Genomic DNA, 22,697 nt, shown 5'->3' with positions numbered 1-22,697 from the left:
CGTCGTCTGCTACTGACGCATTCATTCTTCTTCGCACTGTAAGGCAACCCAGGTTTTCTTTGTTTTCTTTATTATGGGCTTCAGTCTTATGAACACCCCAAGGTTACCCCCAGTTTTCTCTTGAGATATTCATTTCCTCACAACACAACACACATACACACAGCCCACATAGTGTAGGTTTAACTCCCAAATTGGTTCTTTGATCCCTAATTTCAGAAGTACACCCTCTGAAGCCTGGGGGGGGGGGTCAGAAGAATAGGAGTGATAGAACTGGGTAGGGTCTAAAGATTCCCTGAACTACAAAGCCCATGTCTTGCTGTAGAGCAGAAATACTCCCAATTCCTTCCTCCAAGGTCCCTTGGAGGCTAAAACATATAAAGAACGGTTGCTGGAATTAGGGATCTCTCGTTTAATGAAGAGAAGGATGAGGGGTGACATGATAGCAGTGTTCCAACAACTCAGGGGTTGCCCCAAAGAAGAGGGAGTCAAGCTATTCTCCAAAGCACCTGAAGGCAGGACAAGAAGCAACGGATGGAAACTAATCAAGGAGAGAAGCAACCTAGAACTAAGGAAGAATTTCCTGACAGAACAACCTGCCTCCAGAAGCGGTGAATGCTCCAACACTGGAAGTTTTTAAGAAGAAACTGGACAGCCATTTGTCTGAAATGGTATAGGGTTTCCTGCCTGAGCAGGGGGTTGGACTAGATGACCTCCAAGGTCCCTTCCAACTCTATTATTATTATTATTATTATTATTATTATTATTATTATTATTATTATTATTATTATTATTATTATCCTTAAGTAACACCAGCTGCCTGCAATTAGTGCAGGTTCGCATCTCACCAGGCTCAAGGTTGACTCAGCCTTCCATCCTTCCGAGGTAGGTAAAATTAGGACCCAGATTGTTGGGGGCAATTAAGCTGACTTTGTAATAATGCCGCTTGGGGTGTGTGTGAAAGCCCTAACAAGCAGGCATATACATAGAATGAAGGCTACTGCTAAGCTTGTAAGCCGCCCTGAGTCTTACAAGAGAGAAGGGCAGGATATAAATGGAATTAAATTTTTTTAAAAAATTTTAAAAAATTATTATTATTATTATTATTATTCATCGCACATTCAGCTGGATGTTCAGACTGGATTAATGGCGAATTTGTTAATGCCAATGGTGTTCAAGTGGTGCTCCAGTTGTTTTGGGATTGCACCCAAGGCGCCTATTACTATTGGTACTCCCCTTGCTTGCCTTTGCTACAGTCTATTTCTATTTGTAGGTTTTTGTATTTTGTTATCTTCTCCAGTTCTTTCTCATCTATTCTGCTGTCTCCAGGCACTGCCACGTCCACTATCCAGACTTTTTTTTTGTCTTTCTTATCAACAATTGTTAAGTCCGAGGTGTTCTGTTGCAGGTGCTTGTCTGTTTGAATTCTGAAGTCCCAGAGCAGTTTAACTTTATCATTTTCTATGACTTTCTCTATTTTATGATCCCACCAGTTCTTGCTGACAGGCAAATGATATTTCTTGCAGATCTTCCAATGCACCATTGTTGCTACTTTGTGATGCCGCTGCTTGTAGTCAGTCTGTGCGATCTTCTTGCGGCAGCTTACCAGGTGGTCCACTGTTTCTTCTTCAGCTTCTTTGCATAGGCGGCACTTACTGTCTGTTGCTGTCTTCTCAATTTTGACTTTCTATGCATTTGTCTTTAAGGCTTGGTCTTGTGCAGCCAGAATTAGTCCCTCGGTCTCTTTCTTCAACTTTCCTGCTCTCAGCCATTGCCAGGTCTTGTTATTATCTGCTTTCCCAGCTATTTTTTTTAATGTACTGGCCATGTAGTGCTTTGTCTTCCCATGCCTCTATTCTGTTCTTCATTTGGCCTTTCTTGTAGGCCAGTTTGGTCTCTCCATTAGTCAGTAAGCCTTCCTGATATACTAATTTCAGTGCATCTTCATCATTGTCCTTTAAATATTCTTCCAAAGCCATTTCTTCTTCTTCAACCATCTGATGTACTTGCAGCATTCCACGTCCACCTATTCACCTTGGTAGATAGAGTCTGTCAATGTCACTGCATGGATGAAGGGCATGATTCATTGTCATTATTTTTCTGGTCTTCCTATCCATTGCTTTTAGTTCTGCTTGAGTCCAGTCTACTATTCCAGCTGTGTATCTAATGACTGGAATAATAATAATAATAATAATAATAATAATAATAATAATAATAATAATAATAATAATAATAATAGTAATAGTAATAATAGTAATAGTAATAATAATAATTCGCACAGTCAGCCAGATATTCAGCCTGGATTTGGCATTTTTGTCTACCTATCGAGTCCTTACCAAGGACATCTGGGATAGGCAGATGTGGATGTTTGATGGTATTACAGCTATCATTGCAGGATGGAAGCAGTTCCTAGTCAGGCCGCCTTTTGCAATTGAGTAATGGCTAATTTGTCAATGCTGATAGTGTTCAAGTGGTGCTCAATTGTTTTGGGATTGCACCCAAGGCGCCTATTACTATTGCTACTACCCTTGCTTGCCTTTGCCACAGTCTTTCTATTTCTATTTGTAGGTCTTTGTATTTTGTTATCTTCTCCAGTTCTTTCTTGTCTATTCTGCTGCCTCCAGGCACTGCCACATCCACTATCCAGACTTTTTTGTCTTTCTTATCGACAATTGTTAAGTCCAGGGTGTTATGTTGCAGGTGCTTGTCTGTTTTAATAATAATAATAATAATAATAATAATAATAATAATAATAATAATAATAATAATAATAATAATTCGCACAGTCAGCCAGATATTCAGCCTGGATTTGGTATTTTTGTCTACCTATCGAGTCCTTACCAAGGACCTGGGATAGGCAGATGTGGATGTTTGATGGTATTACAACTATCGTTGCAGGATGGAAGCAGTTCCTAGTCAGGCCGCCTTTTGCAATTGACTAATGGTGAATTTGTCAATGCCAATGGTGTTCAAGTGGTGCTCCAGTTGTTTTGGGATTGCACCCAAGGCACCTATTACTATTGGTACCACCCTTGCTTGCCTTTGCCACAGTCTTTCTATTTCTATTTGTAGGTCTTTGTATTTTGTTATCTTCTCCAGTTCTTTCTTGTCTATTCTGCTGCCTCCAGGCACTGCCACGTCCACTATCCAGACTTTTTTGTCTTTCTTATCGACAATTGTTAAGTCCAGGGTGTTATGTTGCAGGTGCTTGTCTGTTTTAATAATAATAATAATAATAATAATAATAATAATAATAATAATAATAATAATAATAATAATTCGCACAGTCAGCCAGATATTCAGCCTGGATTTGGTATTTTTGTCTACCTATCGAGTCCTTACCAAGGACCTGGGATAGGCAGATGTGGATGTTTGATAGTATTACAACTATCGTTGCAGGATGGAAGCAGTTCCTAGTCAGGCCGCCTTTTGCAATTGACTTAATGGCAAATTTCTCAATGCCAATTGTGTTCAAGTGGTGCTCCAGTTGTTTTGGGATTGCACCCAAGGCGCCTATTACTATTGGTGGTGGTATTATTATTATTATTTTATTAATTTATGAAAAGATAGCTATCATGACACCCCTAACTCGTACCCCCCCTTTATGAAACTCCTTCCCTTTTGTGTATTTCTTCAGTTCACACATGGTTCTTGTCTTCCACTCCTTTCATAGGATCATCCTGTGATTTTGCAATCTTATAAATGGTAAACTATTGTTTAATCATAATTTAAATTCTGGAGCTTATCTACATCTCCCCCCCTTACGTAATTGTTATTTTCTGTATCTCTATTTCTCAATAAGAATAATGAAAGCCATAATACAGTGGAGGACATACAGGTCTATTCAATGGACCTGTCTGAAGTTATGGCAGTATTGAAAAAAAGTAACTCATGACCAGTCCTCACACTTATGACTGTTGCAGCATTCCCCAGGGTTACATGATCAAAATTCACGACTTGGCAGCTGTCATTTATTTATGATGGTTGCAGCATCCCAGAGTCATGTGATCACCATTTGTGCCCTATAGTTTATTCACATATAGTTTATTTATTTTGTCTTTCCATTATAGCCCTGCTATTTCTTTGTAGTCTCCCATCCAAGTTGTTAACAGGCCTATTCCTGCTTAGCTTCTACGCCAGAGGTCTTCAAACAGGGCACTTCCTTAGCATGCCTGGCTGAGGAATTCTGGGAGTTGAAGTCCACAAGTCATAAAAGGGCCAGGTTTGAAGGCCCCTGTTCTACGCCCAGAACAAAATCACCTGCCAAAAGCAAATAAGGAGAAGCAGGCAGGTTTTTGTTATTGTTGTTCCTCTTATTTCCTAAATTCATTCACTCCTGACGTCTCCAGTTGGAGGGAAAAGCCATTATTGTAAAAATTTCTCACCCAGTTATGGTGAGAAAGACACTGAGGATTTTCTATGTTGTCAAAGTTGGCAATACTTTGTCACTTGGTATAAAAAATGGGGAAAGCATAATATTTTAGGCACCAGTATAAACACAACACAGATCCCCATCACGTCTGCCCACCACAATTACATCATTTGCTGATAACCTTATAATTTATATTTATAGCCAGATGTAACAGCATAAGGTCAAGAGGGAAGTGCATGAGTCAGATATATTTAGACACGCAGGGCTTTATCCACACATCCTTGCCCCGGAATGAGGTTCTATTCCCCCCCACCACCACAATTTTCTGGAAGACAGGAACACATGACATCATCTTCACACCACCCTTATCTTTTCCTGAGAGTTAGTGTGATGCAGGATGAATAAGATTTGGACTATGAAGTTTAGTGGTCAAAATCTCACCCAGCCACAAAAGCTCTTTAGAAATGTAGTGATCTCTCTTCCTCTACAGCAGGGGCCTTCAAACCTGGCCCTTTTATGACTTGAGGACTTCAAATCCCAGAATTCCTCAGCCAGGCACGCTGGCTGAGGAATTCTGGGAGTTGAAGTCCACAAGTCATAAAAGGGCCAGGTTTGAAGGCCCCTGCTCTACAAGTAGTCCTTCACTTACAATAGTTCATTTAGTGACTCTCCAAAGTTACAACAGCACTGAAAAAAGTGACTTATGACCGTTTTTCAGTTACCTTTGCAGCATCCTCATGATATGATCAAATTTCAGATGCTTGGCAAATGGTTCATATTTATGACTGTTGTTGTGTCCGAGGATCATGTGATCGATCCCCTTTTGCGACCTTCTGGCAAGCAAAGTCAATGGGGAAGCCAGATTCACCTCACAGCCATATTACTAACTACAGAGATTCCTTTAACAACTGTGGGAAGTAGGGTCGTAAAATGGGGCAAGGTTCACTTAACAAACATCTCACTTAACAACAGACATTTTGGGCTCAATTTTAGTCCTAAGTCGAGGACTACCTGTACCTGATCTTTGTCCTATGCCAGAGACCCGTAGTGTTGTTTGAGAAACAGACAACATGAAAAAGAAACAGGCTTCAGGTTTTTTAAAGGAATGTGGAGAGAAAACAAAGGGAGGAGAAGGGGAGAACTTAGCGGACATCAGAAAAAAAAAAGAATTTAGCTGCTTGTCATACAAAGAATGCCACACTAGATGGGCCAATTTTGAGCCTTATCTTATCTATGGTCTTCTCTCATCGACAACATTCACTTTTTTCCCCTTCCAGAAAATCCGAGATATGCTCAGCCTTTCTAGCTTCCTGTAATTTTGTGTGTCGTTGACTTGCAAAATATAATTAGACGGCAACATCTGCTGGAAACAAAACATCCTCGCCAGAGCAGAGGGAAAGGAGTGCCTCCTACCTCTACAGTCCTAAATTCAATGTGGTGCAACTATGAAGCTGCATTTTTCTCAGGCTCTTGCTTTTATTGTTTTTGCTCTGCAGCTGGGTTGTGAAAGGCTTCCTGCTACTTCTGCAAAAGATACTCAGTCCCTCAGGTATTTGTTTTATTTTTTTTTAAGATTTATATCCCACCTTTTCTCCAGGAAGCCAAGGTGGCTTAAATAGGGATCCCCCTTGATAACAGAATAATAGAGTTGGAAGGGACCTTGGTGGTCTTCTAGTCCAGCCCCCTGCTCAGGCAGGAGACCCCATCCAGGGGTAGGCAAACCTTGGCTCTTTTATGACTCGTGGACTTCAATTCCCAGAATTCCTGAGCCAGCCATGCTGAGGAGAAAGGGAGAGGTTTCCATGCTGAGCCATGCTGGCTCAGGAATTCTGGGAGTTGAAGTCCACGAGTCATAAAAGAGCCAAGGTTGCCTACCCCTGCCCTATACCATTTCAGACAAATGGGTGTTCAGTCTTTTCTTAAAAACTTCCAGTGTTGGAGCACCCGCAATTTCTGAAGACAAGTTATTCCACTGTCTATGGAGATTCTCAGTCATCCAGGTCATGGTTGTCCCAAAAGTGCTTTTTCAGGAAGCAACTGGACTTTCTTGTTTTTCTCTGAAGACATTTTGCTTCTCATTTAAGAAGCTTGTTTAGCTCTGACTTAGTGGTGGGAAATAGAAAGATTTATATTCCTTGAAGACAGCTGGTCATTTGCATTCTTTTAGAGAGTCATTGAGGCCATTTGGAGGTTTACCTGTGTCCTCAGGGCCACCCAAGTAGTGCAAATTTGTGTGGAGACCTGAGGCAACTGGACCTTCTTGTTTTTCTTTGAAGACATTTCGCTTCTCATCCAAGAAGCTTCTTCAGCTCTGACTGGATGGTGGGGAATGAAAGCTGTCTGCCAGGAATATAAATCCTTCCATTCCCCACCATCCAGTCAGAGCTGAAGAAGCTTCTTGGATGAGAAGCGAAACGTCTTCAAAGAAGAAAAAAACAAGAAAGTCCAGTTGCCTCCTGAAAAAGCATATTTGGGATAAGTTGTCCCACTGAATAATTGTTCTAACTGTCAGGAAATTTCTCTTTAGTTCTAGTTACTCGTCTCCTTGATTAATTTCCATCCATTGTTTCTTGTCCTGCCTTCAGGTTGTTTGGAGAATAGGTTGATCCCCTCTTCTTGGTGGCAAGGAATTTGGGTGATCTATGCCCACCCAGAGGTATGTTGGACTGAAAGAGATAAGGAGAAGAGCAACCAAGAGCCTTGGTGGCGCAGTGGGCTAATGCCTCCTTAAGTAACACCAGCTGCCTGCAATTAGTGCAGGTTCGAGTCCCACCAGGCTCAAGGTTGACTCAGCCTTCCATCCTTCCGAGGTAGGTAAAATGAGGACCCAGATTGTTGGGGGCAATAAGCTGACTTTGTAATAATGCCGCTTGGGGGGGGGCGAAAGCCCTAATAAGCAGGCATATACATAGAATGAAGGCTACTGCTAAGCACATTGATTTGTGCTTCTTAGATTGTAAGCCGCCCTGAGTCTTCGGAGAAGGGCAGGATATAAATGGGATTAAAAAAACAAAAAAACAAAACAAAGATGATTGGGGGACTGGAGGCTAAAACATATAGGGAACGGTTGCTGGAATTGGGTATGTGTAGTTTAATGAAGAGAAGGGTGAGGGGGGACATGATAGCAGTGTTCCAGTATCTCAGGGGCTGCCACAAAGAAGAGGGAGTCAAGCTATTCTCCAAAGCGCCTGAAGGCAGGACAAGAAGCAACGGATGGAAACTAGTCAAGGAGAGAAGCAACCTGGAACTAAGGAGAAACTTCCTGATAGTGAGAACAAATAATCAGTGGAACAACCTCCCTCCAGAAGCTGTGAATGCTCCAACACTGGAAGTTTTTAAGAAGACACTGGCCAGCCATTTGTCCAAAATGGTATAGGGTTTCCTGCCTGAGCAGGGGGTTGGACTAGATGACCTCCAAGGTCCCTTCCAACTTATTATTGTTATTATAAGGAGCTGAAGGTCACCCAGGGAGCATCCACTTTTCTTTTCTTTTTTTCTTTTCCATTTCCATTTTTCCCCTTTCCCTTCCCTTTTCCTTTTTCCTTTCCTTTCCTTTCTTTATCCCACCTTCATTATTTTTTCTAAATAATTCAAGGTGGCAAACATACCTAATACTCCTTCCTCCTCCTATTTTCCCCACAACAGTAGCCCTGTGAGGTGAGTTGGGCTGAGAGAGAGGGATTGGCCCAAAGTCATCCATCTTGTTTTCATACCTAAGGCAGAACTAGAACTCACGGTGTCCTGATGATTGGTCCAAAGTCGGCTTCCACGCCTAAGGCGGCATTAGAACTCATCAGCTCCTGATTATTGGCCCAAATCACTCAGCCAGCTTTCATGTCTAAGGTGGGACTAGAACTCACGTTCTCCTGGATTCATTTCCTTTCTCAGCATCAACAGCATTTATTCAAAAAATAAGAAAAATGAGAATTTATTCCTGCCATTTAAAAAAAAACACCCAAACAAACTGGGTATTCTACAGAAGTGAATGGGAAGGATGAACGTATGCCACCGAGTATCCAGGCGATGAAATCAACAGCAGTTGAGGCAAATCAAAACTTGATTTTATTATAGCTTCCAGGCAAAGAGCAGCCCTTGGTCCAAAATTAATCCATTTTCCTGCATGCTAGCAACATATAACAGAGCAATCCTGTGGGAATGTGGAATATGTCTTGTGGAAATGCAACCTCATGATGATGACTCCTGCTCCAAGCCCTGTACAGGCCATGTTATTTCAGCTCAGAAAATTCAATTACTAAAGATCAGTTGCTCTAGACACCTTGTCCCTTATTTATTAAAGGTTGACCTTCAATAGCAAAGAAGTTGGCTGAATTTGAGTTTCTTCTCTTCCAGTGAACTGGCTACTGTTATAAAGTGGTTTCTTCAGTCTAATTGCTTTAAGAAAAAAATCTTGGTTTCTCCACCAACTGTTTCTTCCTTTACTTTGGTTTCTTATACTGAAAAGGGAAAGGATGGAAGGAAGAGAGGGAAGAAAAATTCAAAGATGGATATTAATAAAGAAAATTAGTATTGTGTATTAATAATACTAGTATTTTATCTTTACAATCAATGCCTAAGGAGATTCTCAGTCATCCAGGCCATGGTTGTCCCAACCTTTTGGACTTTATAATCAATAAAATATTCATAAACAGCCTGACCCCAAAAGGTTCTCTCTCTCTCTCTCTCACACACACACACACAGACACACACATCTAATCAGCTTATCTATATTATCTAACTAGCTAGTTAACTACCTTATCTATCATCTATCTGCGTAATATTTTATTAAGTTTATATAAACATCGTTCATGTACAAAGCAGTTTCCAATGACAGAATTTCCCAACCTTTCTGGCTTTGCAGACCGGGGGCGAGAGGGGGTTGGTTCTGCGTGAGTGGCAGGCAAGCACGTGCACAACTCCATTCGCACGCATGCCTGCCTCTCAATGAAGCGTGCGTGTGCCCACTCGCCTGCTGTTTGCACAAGTGAGGATGCACTTACATGCGCTCGCCAGCCATTTTCGCGGCCCAGTTGCAACCCCCTCATGGGCCACTAGTGGGCCGTGACCAGTGGTGGGATTCAGCCGGTTCGCACCAGTTCGGCAGAACCAGTAGCTAATTTTTTGTTGCCCAGGCCCAGAATGGAGTTCCGGAAGCGGCATCCACACAGAGAACCGGTTGTTCACGTATTTGAATCCCACCACTGGCGTGGCCCACAGGTTGGGGACCCCTGTCCTATGAGACCTGACCGACTAGCATGTGGACTTTAGACCAAGTACTGCAGTTAGTCATGAAACCTGGATGGTTTGGTTACAATCACAGAACAAGCTAGGCACAAAAAAACCCCCTGAAAACAAAGTTAATGCCAAACTGACAGATTGTACCAGCTTGTTACTAAAACAAAGCTAACCAGACCAATCCCACTGCTCAGTTATAAAGCTTGTTATATTCATAAACTGCTCAACAGTACAATGCAACAATTTGGATTTGAAGGGGGAAAGATGGAGTGGACTATACAGGTAATCGTCGACTTAGGCACAACTGAGCCCAACATTTCTGCTGCTAAGTAAGACAGTTATTAAGTGAGCTTTGTCTCATTTTGTGACTTTTCTTGCTAGAGTTGTTAAGTGAATCACCATCGTTGTTAAGTTAGTAACAGGGTTGCGAAGTGAATGTAGCTTCCTCCATTAACTTTGCTTGTCAGAAGGGGTCACAAAAGGTGATCACCTGACCCCAGGACACTGCAACCGTCATAACTACATGCCTGTGGCCAAGCGTTCTGAATTCGGATCATGTGACCACGGGAATGCTGTCAGAGTTGTAGGAAAAACAGTCATAGCACTTTTTTCAGTGCTGTTGAATCTTCGAACAGTCACGAAGCGAATGACTGTAAGTTGAGAACCACCTGTACATTCAAAGACCACCTGTACATTCAAACCACCTGTACATTCAAAGACCCAGATTGTTGGGGGCAATTAAGCTGACTTTGTAATAATGCCACTTGGGGTGTATGTGTGAAAGCCCTAATAAGCAGGCATATACATAGAATGAAGGCTACTGCTAAGCTTGTAAGCCACCCTGAGTCTTCGGAGAAGGGCGGGATATAAATGGAATAAAAATAAAAATAAATAAATAAATATCTGAAGGATCTGTTAGCAACTCCTTAAAGAAGTCCTGTCTTCTCCCAGTCCACAACCCAACGTAACAGCTGCTTAGCAACATCACTTGAACTGAGCTTGTTTTCATCTGTCCTGTTTTGGCAATCTTCCTATTTACTATTACGTTAGTTTTCATTGTGTGAGAACTCTGGCACCCGTTGGTCCTTCTGTCATCCATGTGCCATTTTACCCCCTATGACAACTGATCAAAAGAAAGCCAACTCAGCTGGAATTGTGATCCCAATACAGCCCATGTGAAGCACAGCATGTTGGATAACAAGCACATGCTTTATTGTGGGGGTCCTTGGTGCTCTCTGAGCTTGGTTGTTGTTTTCTTGTACACATTTCACTACCCAGCTAGGTAACATCATCATTTCCCAGTTGGGTAATGAAATGTCTGCAAGCAAACAAACAAGCTCAGAGAGCATTGAGGACTCCACTGTTTACCCTGAGCTACACATATTGTCTTCTCTTGGTACATGTTTTGTTGCTGCTTTGTTGAAAGCTTCAAGCAGAGGGTGAAACATCATCTGCACGAATGCTCTGGCACAGTGTTTCTCAACCTTGGCAGCTTTAAGACGTGTGGACTTCAACTTCCAGAATTCCCCAGCCAGCACAACTGGCTGGGTAATTCTGGGAGTTGAAGTCCACACGTCTTAAAGCTGCCAAGGTTGAGAAACACTGCTCTGGCAGATTCTGCCTTAAGATCCTTCCCTGTTGCAGGATCTGCCCTATGTAATATCATTCCCCTGAGGTTCTGATGGGCCTGATCTTTCTGTCCTTTCACAAGGTTCTAAAACCTGGCTCTTCCCCCAAACATTGGGCCAGATCGTGAGATGAGTCTATATAGCAGTGTTTCTCCACCTCAACAACTTTAAGATGAATGGGCTTCAGCTCTTAAAATTCCCCAGCCAGCTGGCTGAGGAATTCTGGGATTTCAAGTCCACACATCCTAAGTGTCTATGGCAGAGGTCTTCAAACTTGGCCCTTTTATGACTTGTGGACTTCAACTCCCAGGCTGATGAATTCTGGGAGTTGAAGTCCACAAGTCATATAAGGGCCAAGGTTGAAGACCCCTGGTCTATGGAGATTCTCAGTCATCCAGGTCATAGTTATCCCAAAGATGCTTTTTCGCAAGGCAATTGGACTTCCTTGTTTTTCTTTGAAGACGTTTCACTTCTCATCCAAGAAGCTTCTTGGATGAGAAGCAAAACTTCTTTAAAGAAAAATAAGGAAGTCCATTTGCCTCGTGAAAAAGCATCTTTGGGACACACATCCTAAGATTGTGAAACACTGCTATACAGAACGTAAGAGCCTTGAATGAAATATGTGTTTCTTTGTTCTGGGTTGGTTCAGTTACGGTTACTTCTGTTACCCCATCAACCTATTGTTTTGTATGTTACAAAGGTTTGCTATATTATTCTAGACAATATTTTATTTTGAATTCCTTGTTTTCGTGTTTCTTCAAATTGCAGGTTGCCCAGTCAATCTTGCAATTGGGTGGTCACATCTATCAACGGAAGAATAAATCTATATATTCTGTAGCAGATCCTGCACTGAGTAGGCACTTGGGCTAGATGATCTGAAAACCCCTTCTCTTTGATTCTTCTTTGGAAACAAAGTGTTATGAGGTTTGAGGGGTGTGCTAGACAGCTTCTACTGAAATGAAGAAATATTTATTATTTTATTTATTTATTAATTTAATTTGTATACCGCCCTTCTCCCGAAGGACTCAGGGCGGTGAACAGGGCAATACATAATGAAAAACAAGATACAAAAATTAAAAAGTAATTAAACAGCAATGCCCGTAATAAATTAATACAGATTAAAAAGTTAAGATCAATTAATAAAACCCAACCCCATCCCATCAGGCCAGGCCAGCTTGTTCAAAAAGGTAGGTTTTAAGATCGCGCCGGAAGGAGCGGAGATCAGGCGCCATCCAGAGCTCGACCAGAAGATGGTTCCATAAATCCGGTGCGCCCACAGAGAACGCCCTCCCCCTGGGGGCCACCAGTCGGCATTCTTTGACCTGAGGAGGCCCTCTCTGTAGGAGCGTACTGGGCGGAGGGAAGTTGACGCCGGCCGCAGGTGCTCCCCAAGGTATTCCGGACCCATGCCATGTAGGGCTTTGTAGGTCATTACTAACACCTTGAATCTCACCCGGAAGACAACTGGAAGCCAATGCAGCTCGCGGAGCAGAGGTGTGACATGGGAGTGTTGGGAAACTCCCAACACAACTCTCGCGGCTGCATTCTGTACCAGTTGGAGCCTCCGAGTGGTCTTCAAGGGTAGCCCCATGTAGAGAGCGTTGCAGTAGTCAAGACGAGAGGTCACGAGTGTGTGATATACCTTTGTATATATAACTTCTCAGTGACTTCAAGACAGGGCTGCAGATGTGGGCCCCGAGATAAAATTAGGAGAACACCTCTTATGAGGAAGTAGAACATAGGGCAGAAGTGGTTTAAGAAGTTGCTTAAAATCTTAATATAATCATAATCACCGGACAGATGGCGGAAAGTTTCTCAACTTGAGAATACTGATTGGTGACAATGGTTTGCAGAACGCACTCCCACGGTCTGGTGGTAACACTAGATTGCTGACATCATGACCCAGTTTGGAAGAGGATCAGTTAGGGCAGAGATCAGGGATCTCTTGTCCACGAGGCCGCTATCCTGTCCCTGAAGTGGCATTTCCCTTAGAAGCAACGGTGGATCACCCAACAGCAGCTTTCTGATGTCTACGGAGATCCTCAGCCATCCAGCTCATGGTTGTCCCAAAGATGCTTTTTCAAAAGACAACTGGGCTTCATTTTTTTTTAACTTGAAGATGCTTTGTTTCTCATCTGAGAAGCTTCTTCAGTTCTGACAGAAAGGTGTGTGGTGCGTGCGTGTGCGTGTGTGGGGGGAAATGAGTCAGAATAGAAGAAGCTTCTTGGATGAGAAGCAAAATGTCTTCAAGGAAAAGCAAAGAAAGTCCAGTCACCTTTTGAGAAAAGCACCTTTGGGACAGCAGATGTCTAATGTTTTTCTCGATCAGCTTTCCTCTTTGGAGGCAAAATGGACGTCGTGGAGCCCACATCTCCAGGAGCTTCCAGCTTAGGCCAGCAGGAGGCCTAAACACAGGCTTTCAACCCCATCCAGCCTGTTGCACAAATGCTAGGGAAGACCCTTGCTCCCCATACCCCGTTTAGGGATGGGTTTCGGAGGAGGAAAGTCATGTTACTTTACAGTAGCCCACACTCAGTCGCGTAGCACTTTTTCCTCACAAAAGCTGAGGTCATTTAATAAAAAGGTGAGTCAGCAAAGGTCTTTATAACGGGGCAGGTGTGTGGTGTGGTGGTTTTTTTGTGTGTTTTTTTTTGCCTTTGCTGAAAATCATCAGGAAAGGACTCCTTGGATGGAAATTCCAATGTTCCAAGTTTCAAATCTTTTTTGGGGAGATGAGAGATTCCATTCAATTCAAGAGGGGAAGCTTCAGGTAAACACCCTCCATCCTGTCCCAAAGGTAACTTTTTTTCAAAAGGCAGCTGGATTTTCTTCGTTTTTCCTTGAAGACGTTTCGTTTCTTATCCCAGAAACTTCTTCAGTTCTTCCGAAGTCCAGTTGCCTTTTGAAAAAGCACATTTGGGACAACCATGACCTGGATGACTGAGAATCTCCATAGATACCCTCCGTCCTGATGCAACAGCTTTATCCTTATGGCCGAGCTTAATGGATAAAGAACTTGGGTGGAAAAAAATGCAACTTTGATATGATCGGTGCTGACAGCAGCAAGAATACTTTATGCACAAAAACAGAAGGATACTTTGATTCCCACAATGGATTAGATGGCTGCAGAAGTTGATGGAATTAGCGGAGATGGCTAAATTGCCTGCTTTGATTAAAGAAAATAATACAATTAATATGGGTTCTACTTGGAAACTGCTTTTTGGACTTTGTGCTTGAGGAGGGGAAAAACAAACAAACTTTGATTTTGGGTTTTGCTGATTAGATAGGATTGCTGTTATAGAAGCGGCTAGTGTATATTATTATGTAAAAGTAAAAAGTTAAGGTTTTATGGTATTACCTTATCCTACTGTGCCAAAAGGAGTTGGAAGTCAACTGTTTTTCTTTTTCTTTTCCCCTTTACACTTTTTTCTCTCCCCGTTTTCCTTACCTATTCTTCCATTACTTTCATTTTTCTTTGTGTTTCTGCATTTGATAGTTTGATAAACTAATAAAAAATACTTGAATCCCTGATCCTTATGGCTGAGCATTCACAGCAGTGTTTCTCATTTACCTAAATGCAGCTGTCACCCTCCTTGGAACTAACCCAGATTTTAAGTGTTAGGAGTCAGCTATTCAACTGCTGTTGTCCAGCCAGCTGAATCCATATAAACTTGCTGGAGAACAACTCCTTTGAACATCTGGCAAAAATGATGGGATGCAGACCGCTTACTTTGTCCATCACCCAGTCAGCATCTTGAATGGCCCTTTTGATAATTTGCTGGATCCTCTCAGGACTGTCTTCATCAGCATGAACTTTGAAACTCTGTAAATAAACAATTATATAAATAAATCATCGCTACCACGGGTTAGTAAAGTAGCAGGCAATGGCTTGTACAATTGGTGATGGGAGAAGTGAAGGATATTTACTTAGACCAGAGGTAGGCAACCTCAGCTGACTCAGGAATTCTGGGAGTTGAAGTCCATGAGTCATAAAAGAGCCAAGGTTGCCTACCCCTGACTTAGACAATTCAGACAGAAACCTTATTGGTGAGATGGACAGTCTCTTCTTAAAAACTTCCAGTGTTGGAGCATTCACAACTTCTGGAGGCAAGTTGTTCCACTGGTTGGTTGTTCTAACTGTCAGGAAATTTCTCCTTAGTTCTCAGTTGCTTCTCTCTTTGATTAGTTTCCATCCGTTGCTTGTTGTAATGCCTTCAGGTTGACCCCCTCTTCTTTGTGGAAACCCTTGAAATATTGGAAGACTGCTATCATGTCACCCCTAGTCCTTCTTTTCATTAGACTAGACATACACAATACCAGCAACCGTTCCTTGTATGTTTCAGCTTCCAGTCCCCTTCAACTCCCAGAATTCCCCAGCCAGCATGTCCACAAGTCTAAAAAGTTGCCAAGGATGGATACCCATGTTCTAGGCCTTGGCAAAAGCAGTGATGACCCTCTCAAGGGATGTTTGGTCTGTTAGACTGTGTGGTGCTTTTTCTAGACTTCCCCCCACCGTTTTTAAGGTATCCATATTGCATTTCTCATTCTGTAAGCCAGGCAGAGCCTACCCATGTCATCAAATAATCAATTTTGAAAAACCATTGGTCCTACTGCATTGCTTTTCTGAGCATCAGGGACAAGTCACCCTGGGAAGCAACAGATGGCTGTTAGATGCTATCAGAGAAGCAAAGAGGTTAAGATGACAGAGACAAGTACAGATCCTTCTGAGTGTGTGTGTGTGTGTGTGTGTGAGAGAGAGAGAGAGAGAGAGAGAGGGAGGGAGGGAGAGAGAGAGAGACAGGGAGGGAGAGAGGGAGGGAGAGAGAGAGAGAGAGAGAGAGAGAGAGAGAGAGAGAGAGAGAGAGAGAGAGAGAGAGAGAGAGAGAGAGAGATCAGCTGTTGCTGCCTTCCATCCAGCCATGTGCAAATCTACATAACCACACAAAGCCAGGAGGGACCACACCATAGCCAATCAGCCCCAAGTGAAAAGAAGAAAGACAACTGACAACAGAAGTTGTTTGTGATGGCCAAAACAACAACTGGGAGTTTTTTTTTTCCTTCCCTAACCCTAACCTTATGTAAAGAATAAAGAAAGAGTGAAACTTTGTTTAAGCCTCGGAAACAAGGTGCTATTTGGAAATGGCTCACATAAACACCTTCCTGATTTACTAGACATATAAGAAGGAAGGGAGGCACAGCACAGTCAGGTTTGCAAGGTACGATTATTAAAAGCAATCTCAATGAAAATAGTTTTAGCCTTCTTTTGAAGTTAATTTATTTGTCTGGTTTTTATTTCTCTCCTCCATGAGTAGACAATTGAGGGAATGTTCTAATCAAACAAAAAAGAAAAGTGAAGGGTGAAATTCTGTCCTCTCCAACAATCAAAAGGCACCCAGCATACCTGTCGGATTGTGTGCTTGTAATGATCCTGGAGGTTTTTTTCAGGAAGGACCCTGCAGCAACGGAGCAGGTAGCGGTACAGCTGTAAAGGGGTCTTCACCAATTCTACCCCTGGGAGAGGAGCCATCATCCTCCACAATCAACTGTGGAAAGAGAGAAGACAGCACGATGAAGCTGAGCCACTTTCTAGACTGCCCAGGTTGCACGAGGAACCCCAATGCCTGCAACAGAGAAGGTGTAGATCAGGGGTAGGCAACCTTGGGTCTTTTATGACTCGTGGACTTCAACTCCCAGAATTCCTGAGCCAGCAGTTTGGTGGGTCGAATCCCGAGTGCCGCATAACAGAGTGAGCGCCTGTTACTCGTCCCAGCTTCTGCCAACCTATCAGTTCGAAAGCACGTAAAAATGCAAGTAGAAAAATAGGGACCACTACGGTGGGAAGGTAACAGCGTTCCGTGCGCCTTTGGCGTCTAGTCATGCCGGCCACATGACCACGGAGACGTCCTCGGACAAGCGCTGGCTCTTCGGCTTTGAAACGGAGATGAGCACCGGCCCCTAGAGTCAGAAACGACTAGCACGCATGTGCGGGGGAACCTTTACCTTTACCTATAGTTGTAATAAAAGTTACAGCAGCTTGCATGACTTTGGTTTTCTAGTCTGGAAAGTTCCAAGAAGAGAGATGTTGAACCAGGGACTCACAGCTGAAGAAATGGGATTATGTTTAAACAACAGGATGTTATTCCAAGGGCTTTTCAACAGTGGTGCAGATGACATTGGAAAGGTGACAAGCATTTTGTTAATGATAATTTTTAAACAGAGCCAGAATCCCATTTTAGCAGATTCTGTAGCAAGGGCAATAGGCCAAATTAGCCCATGACACACAAATGCACAATACAGGTAGTACTCAAATTACGACAATTGAGCTCCACGTTTCTGTTGCTAAGTGAGACAGTTGTTAGTGAGTTTTGCCCCATTTTACAACCCTTCTATGTTAACAAGCCACACTTGTTAAGTGAAGCACTGCACCTGTTAAATTAGTAACACGGTTGTTAAATGAAACTGGCTTCCCCATTGACTTGGTTTGTCAGAAGGTCGCAAAGGGGGATCACATGACTCCGGGACACTGCATCCGTCATAAATATGGGTCAGTTGCCAAGCATTCCTATTTTGCTCACGTGACCATGGGGCTGCTGCAACAGGCGTGTGAAAACCGGCCATGTCACTTTTTTCTGTGCCGTTGTAACATCCAATGGTCAGTAAATGAACGGTTGTAAGTGGAGGACCTCAGAAACTGCACTTGAAACCCAATGAAGCAGCCCACACATTCACTGGTACAAACTGCTGCTCGCAGGCAACCCCCGTGTTGTGGGTCCTTGCGTCAGCTGCCAAAAAGCTCCCAAGTCTGGTTAGTCAGGAGAGCTGTGCGGTTTTCAGGAAATGACTCAACAAGCAGCACACTCACAATCCTCCTTGCGGATTTTCTCTTTAATTAGCCTATAAACAAGAAGCATTTCTTTCTGCAGTTCAGATTCTGTTTAAGTCAAAGAGCAATTTCCTAAGGCAGAGGCCCCCAGCCTTTTGGGCACCAGGGACCGGTTACGTGGAGAGAGGTTTTTCCGTGGACCGGAGGGGGCGTGTTTTTGTGTGTTGCCTGCATCCCACGGATGGGGCTTTGCTTATTTGTGTGGCATGCTGCAAACCGGTACTGGTCCACGGACCAGGGGTTGGGGACTCCTGTCCTAAGGCATTCATACCAGTCTCTCCTGGACTCTCTCACCTTCCCCTTGTCATTCTGGTAAACAGAATACAACAAAAAGATCCAATTTAAGGGTGACTGGCCAAGCATTCTCTATTTTCTCGCAGCTTTCTTCCTTTAGTAAAGTCTACCCCACCCTTTATGGGTGGGGGGCAGATTGGCAATTGATGGATTGATAACCAGTCCTGAGCTCTTGCAAAGTCACAGTGGTATTGACCTCTGAAACCCCACATGTCTTGGCACTCAGGTAGAGTACCTGCAGGTCTGTTGACTTGAAAGGGATTCCACTCATATTGGAATATTCTTTATTGGCCAGGTGTGACTGGGCACACAAGGAATTTGTCTCCAGTGCATAAGCTCTCAGTGTACATACAAAAGCCAGAGTGATAAGTCATAGACAATAAATTGTGAGACATAATCATAAATGATAAGATATAAACAACAAATGATAAATCATTATAATAGGAGAAGGTGAGAAGATGAGAAGGATACCAGCAATACAGCCCTACTACATGGGTAAATAACTTTAAGCATAAGACAGTGCTGTGGGAATTAGGTGTTTAACAGAGTGATGGCACGAAGGAATAAACTATCTATGTGGACATGCCACAGTTTTCTTCCCTCCCAGATTTGGGGATTTTCAAGACCAAAACCCATCCTTTGGAATAGGGGTCTTCAAGCCCAGCCCTTTTATGACTGGTGGACTTCAACTCCCAGCCATCCTTTGGAACAGGGGTCTTCAAACTCAGCCCTTTTATGACTGGTGGACTTCAAGCCATCCTTTGGAACAGGGGTCTTCAAACTCAGCCCTTTTATGACTTGTGGACTTCAACTCCCAGAATTCCTCAGCCAGGCAAGCTGGCTGAGGAATTCTGGGAGTTGAAGTCCACAAGTCATAAAAGGGTCAAGTTTGAAGACTCCTGCTTTGGAATAACCTCTAGCTGGAGATATGAATGGCACCTTTGCTCTCTGAGTTTCAGGGAGATCTGAAAATGGGGCCATTTAGAAGGCATCTGGGTCTCAGCATCCTGCTGCTGGACACCAATTCGTATACTGCCGAGCTCTTTTTTAATGCACTGATTGATGTTATTGTAATACTTTAACAAGGTTGATCCACATGTTCTTGGGAAATATGGCAGTAAAAATATATTAATAAATTAATTAGTAAGACAAGGCCAGGCACAATTTGGAGGGACAATTATCTAAAACCAGCTCTGATTTACTACTCATTTGTTCCAGCCTGTTACATCTCTAAATTTTAATTGTATTAAAAGTCATGCAGCAAATACACCTAGAGCGCAAAGGTAAGGATGTGGGTGTGTTTTGTGGATGGGTGATATCTCCTTAACTGATTATTTATTAAGCAAACTTATAAATCTATTTTTCTAAAGGAACTCTGAACTGGAACATTTTTTTTGTCCCTGCTGTTCATCTGATTGGCTGCAAGTCCCAGTTCTGCCAGTTTAACTACCTAATTTATGTGTCCTACACACAAAACTTGATTCTACCATGCAGATGACACTTTTTCTCACTTTGGAATCACAGCTCAAATCTGTGGGCTGCCTCCCTTTTCTTTCTAAGTGACTCACTGTGCTGAGTTAAAGAGGAGTAGGAAGCAACCTTATGTAAAGACAAGGACAATTAATGTACCTGGGGGAATTATCTAAAGTAGCGTGAACTTTTTTAAAAAAAGGTTTTGAGAAGACCAAGGACTGAATTTCAGTTCCCAAAATAGCCTGTTTGCTCCTGTTAGCTTTATAGGTACTCCTCGACTTACAATAATTGAGCCCCAAATTTCTGCTGCTAAACAAGGTAACTGTTAAGTGAGTTTTGTCCCATTTTATGACCACTGGCCATAGATGTTAAGTGGATCACTGCTGTTCTTACGTTAGTGTGGGAAGTCAGCCTGCCCAGAGAAAGAAATATTTCGGGGGGATATTAAAAAGGACAGAATATATTTCACCAAAGAAGCAATGGAAAATCTTAGGCAGGAAACCCCACCCACCCACCCAGTCTCTGCCTGAAGAAGAGGCCAGGTCTGTAGAAATGCAGATGTGATAATCCTTTCAGAAGGACTGGAGCCAGGAAGCTTAGAGCTAATGGGATTAGAAAGACGAAGATCCCTAGAATCAACAACCTCTCACCCAAAAAACCCAACACAGGACATAGTCATCAGCCACAGCCCCAAGGAAGCAAGACATGACCTTTATGACATAATAGGATTAACCCAGCACCATTAGAATACTAGAAAGGCACACTCAGACTCAGGTCAAAGTTCATGCCACAGGAACAACTCCAAACACAAAAGCCCAAGAAGGTATAAAAACCCACCACTCCCAATAACATGGGTCAGCTTTCCCAGAGCCACATTTCTGTCTGGCTCTGCTCTTTAATAAATGACAACCTTCTTTCTAAAGCAGTCTCCATTTTATTTATTCCCGGTTTGGACTGGACCCTGTTGAAGATTTTTCTTTCAACATTAGTAACATGGTTATTAAGCGAAGCTAGCTTCCCCATTAACTCTGCTGTCAGAGGGTCGCCAAAGGTGATCACACGACCCCAGGACACTGTCGTACATATGAGCCAGGTGCCAAGCATCTTAATTTTGATCACATGACCTTGGGGATGCTGCAATTGTTGGGTGAAAAACAGTCGTAAGTCACTTTTTTTCAGCACCTTTGTAACTTCACTCAACGAACGATTGTAAGTCAAGGACTGTATCGGAGGGAGGACCAGTTTTGCACCCATGCATTTCCACACGGGTACTTTCTTGCCTATGCTTGTCTTCTCATACTAATGTGGGAAGTTTGATATCAAATTATTCTTCTGACATTTAACATTTTTACTTCAAATGGAGTTCCGAATTTTAAAACAAGTAGCAACTTTTCGGCCTCTTGGAAATCTGCTCGGTTCCACCCTTCAATCCTAGTCTTTATGGCGAAGATAAATATGGTCGGTTTGCAGGCACCCCCCCTTTTCTTAAAAAAAAAAACCTTCTTGGCCCCAATCCTATGACTTTGGCCATTTCTTCCCCCCTTCCCCCCCCCCAATCTTCATGAGCTCTTGGAAGGATTTCAGGTGGAAATACCACCATGTAATGTGAAGCGACAAGGCCACAACATGTTAAGCAGTTTAAAACTAAATATCTTTCTTAAAAAAAACAAAACCTAATTTGAGCAACAGAGAATTACTGAATAAGAATTCCCCACTCAGCTTAGGAAAATGCCACTTTTTACAGGGCCCGACCGCATAGCAGACTCCAGGGCATTTGAGATCGCAATTTAATTCTCTGCCTTTCTCCAGCATGCATTCCTCCCAATTCATGCCCTACGCCCACTCCTCAAACGACCCCCGCGCACTGCAGCTCCTTGTCTACAGATGCAACCTTTGCAAATCCTCTTACCCAGCTTCCTCAGGACGCATGCGCAGACCCTCGCAAAGTGCTCTTTGGATAACATAGAGCTAAGAATTAACATAGAGATAAGAATAAACTAGAGCAGAGCTAGGCAACCTCGGCTCTTTTATGACATAGCTGACTCAGGAATTCTGGGAGTTGAAGTCCATGAGTCATAAAAGAGCCGAGGTTGCCTACCCCTGAACTAGAGCAACCCTTCTCCCCATCATTCCTCATGCTATCTGGGCAATGCCAGGAATTGAAGTCCACACGTCTTCAAGTTGCCAGGGTTGAATAAGATTACTCAAAAATAGAGGGTGGGTCAGATTATAATTTTAAAAGTAAAAGAGCAAGAAGTGTCACTGTTGTTATTTTCTGTTTTGTTTTATCCAGTCCAAACCTCAGATTCTAAGCCAGTGTTCCCCAATTTTAGCCATTTTAAGATATGTGGATTTCAACTCCCAGGGTACCCTATTGAAGTCCACAAATCTTTACATGGCTAAGGTTGGGAAACATTGCTCACAAAGGGGGGGAAAAGGGAGATGAGGAAAAGTTAACAATATTACACCTCCTGCTCAGTCAGATTAAAAACAAAATTCTCACATTCCACTTTATCTGCTGTGGACCTTTGTAATTTCGAAAAAAACTTCAAATAAAGTAATTATATCTTTCCTATCTCAACATTGTGAGCAACCAGCGAAGAGAGACGTAAGGCAGCGAAAGTGCGCCCTCTGGTGGGTAAATTGAAGTTCATCTGAATAGAATAGAATAGAATAGAATAGAATAGAATAGAATAGAATAGAATAGAATAGAATAGAATAGAATAGAATAGAATAGAATAGAATAGAATAGAATAGAATAGAGTTGTAAGGGTCCTTGGAGGTCTTCTAGTCCAGCCCCCTGCTCAAGCAGGATAAC

General features: G+C 42.7%; 1 protein-coding gene across 2 annotated transcripts; it reads right to left on the bottom strand.

The window, feature by feature from the left end:
• Window positions 1-8,418: 8,418 nt before the first annotated feature.
• On the bottom strand, window positions 8,419-21,812 carry LYRM9 (LYR motif containing 9). 2 transcript variants are annotated; one of them, XM_083349357.1, is made up of 4 exons: window positions 21,789-21,812; window positions 16,631-16,772; window positions 14,960-15,052; window positions 8,419-8,823 (listed from the first exon to the last, which is right to left on the bottom strand). In XM_083349357.1, exons 2-4 carry the CDS (start codon window positions 16,757-16,759, stop codon window positions 8,806-8,808), a joined length of 240 nt encoding a protein of 79 aa, XP_083205483.1. In that variant the 5' UTR covers window positions 16,760-16,772; window positions 21,789-21,812; the 3' UTR covers window positions 8,419-8,805. The 2 variants fall into 2 exon arrangements, with proteins under 2 accessions (XP_083205483.1, XP_083205482.1); XM_083349356.1 differs by lacking the exon at window positions 8,419-8,823 and having other exon boundaries at window positions 14,607-15,052.
• Between the last annotated feature and the right edge of the window lie 885 nt (window positions 21,813-22,697).

Source organism: Vipera ursinii (assembly GCF_947247035.1).
Source record: "Vipera ursinii genome assembly, chromosome: 1".
In the NCBI taxonomy this organism is placed as follows: Eukaryota; Metazoa; Chordata; class Lepidosauria; order Squamata; family Viperidae; genus Vipera; species Vipera ursinii.
This window is presented reverse-complemented; position numbering and strand designations above follow the sequence as displayed.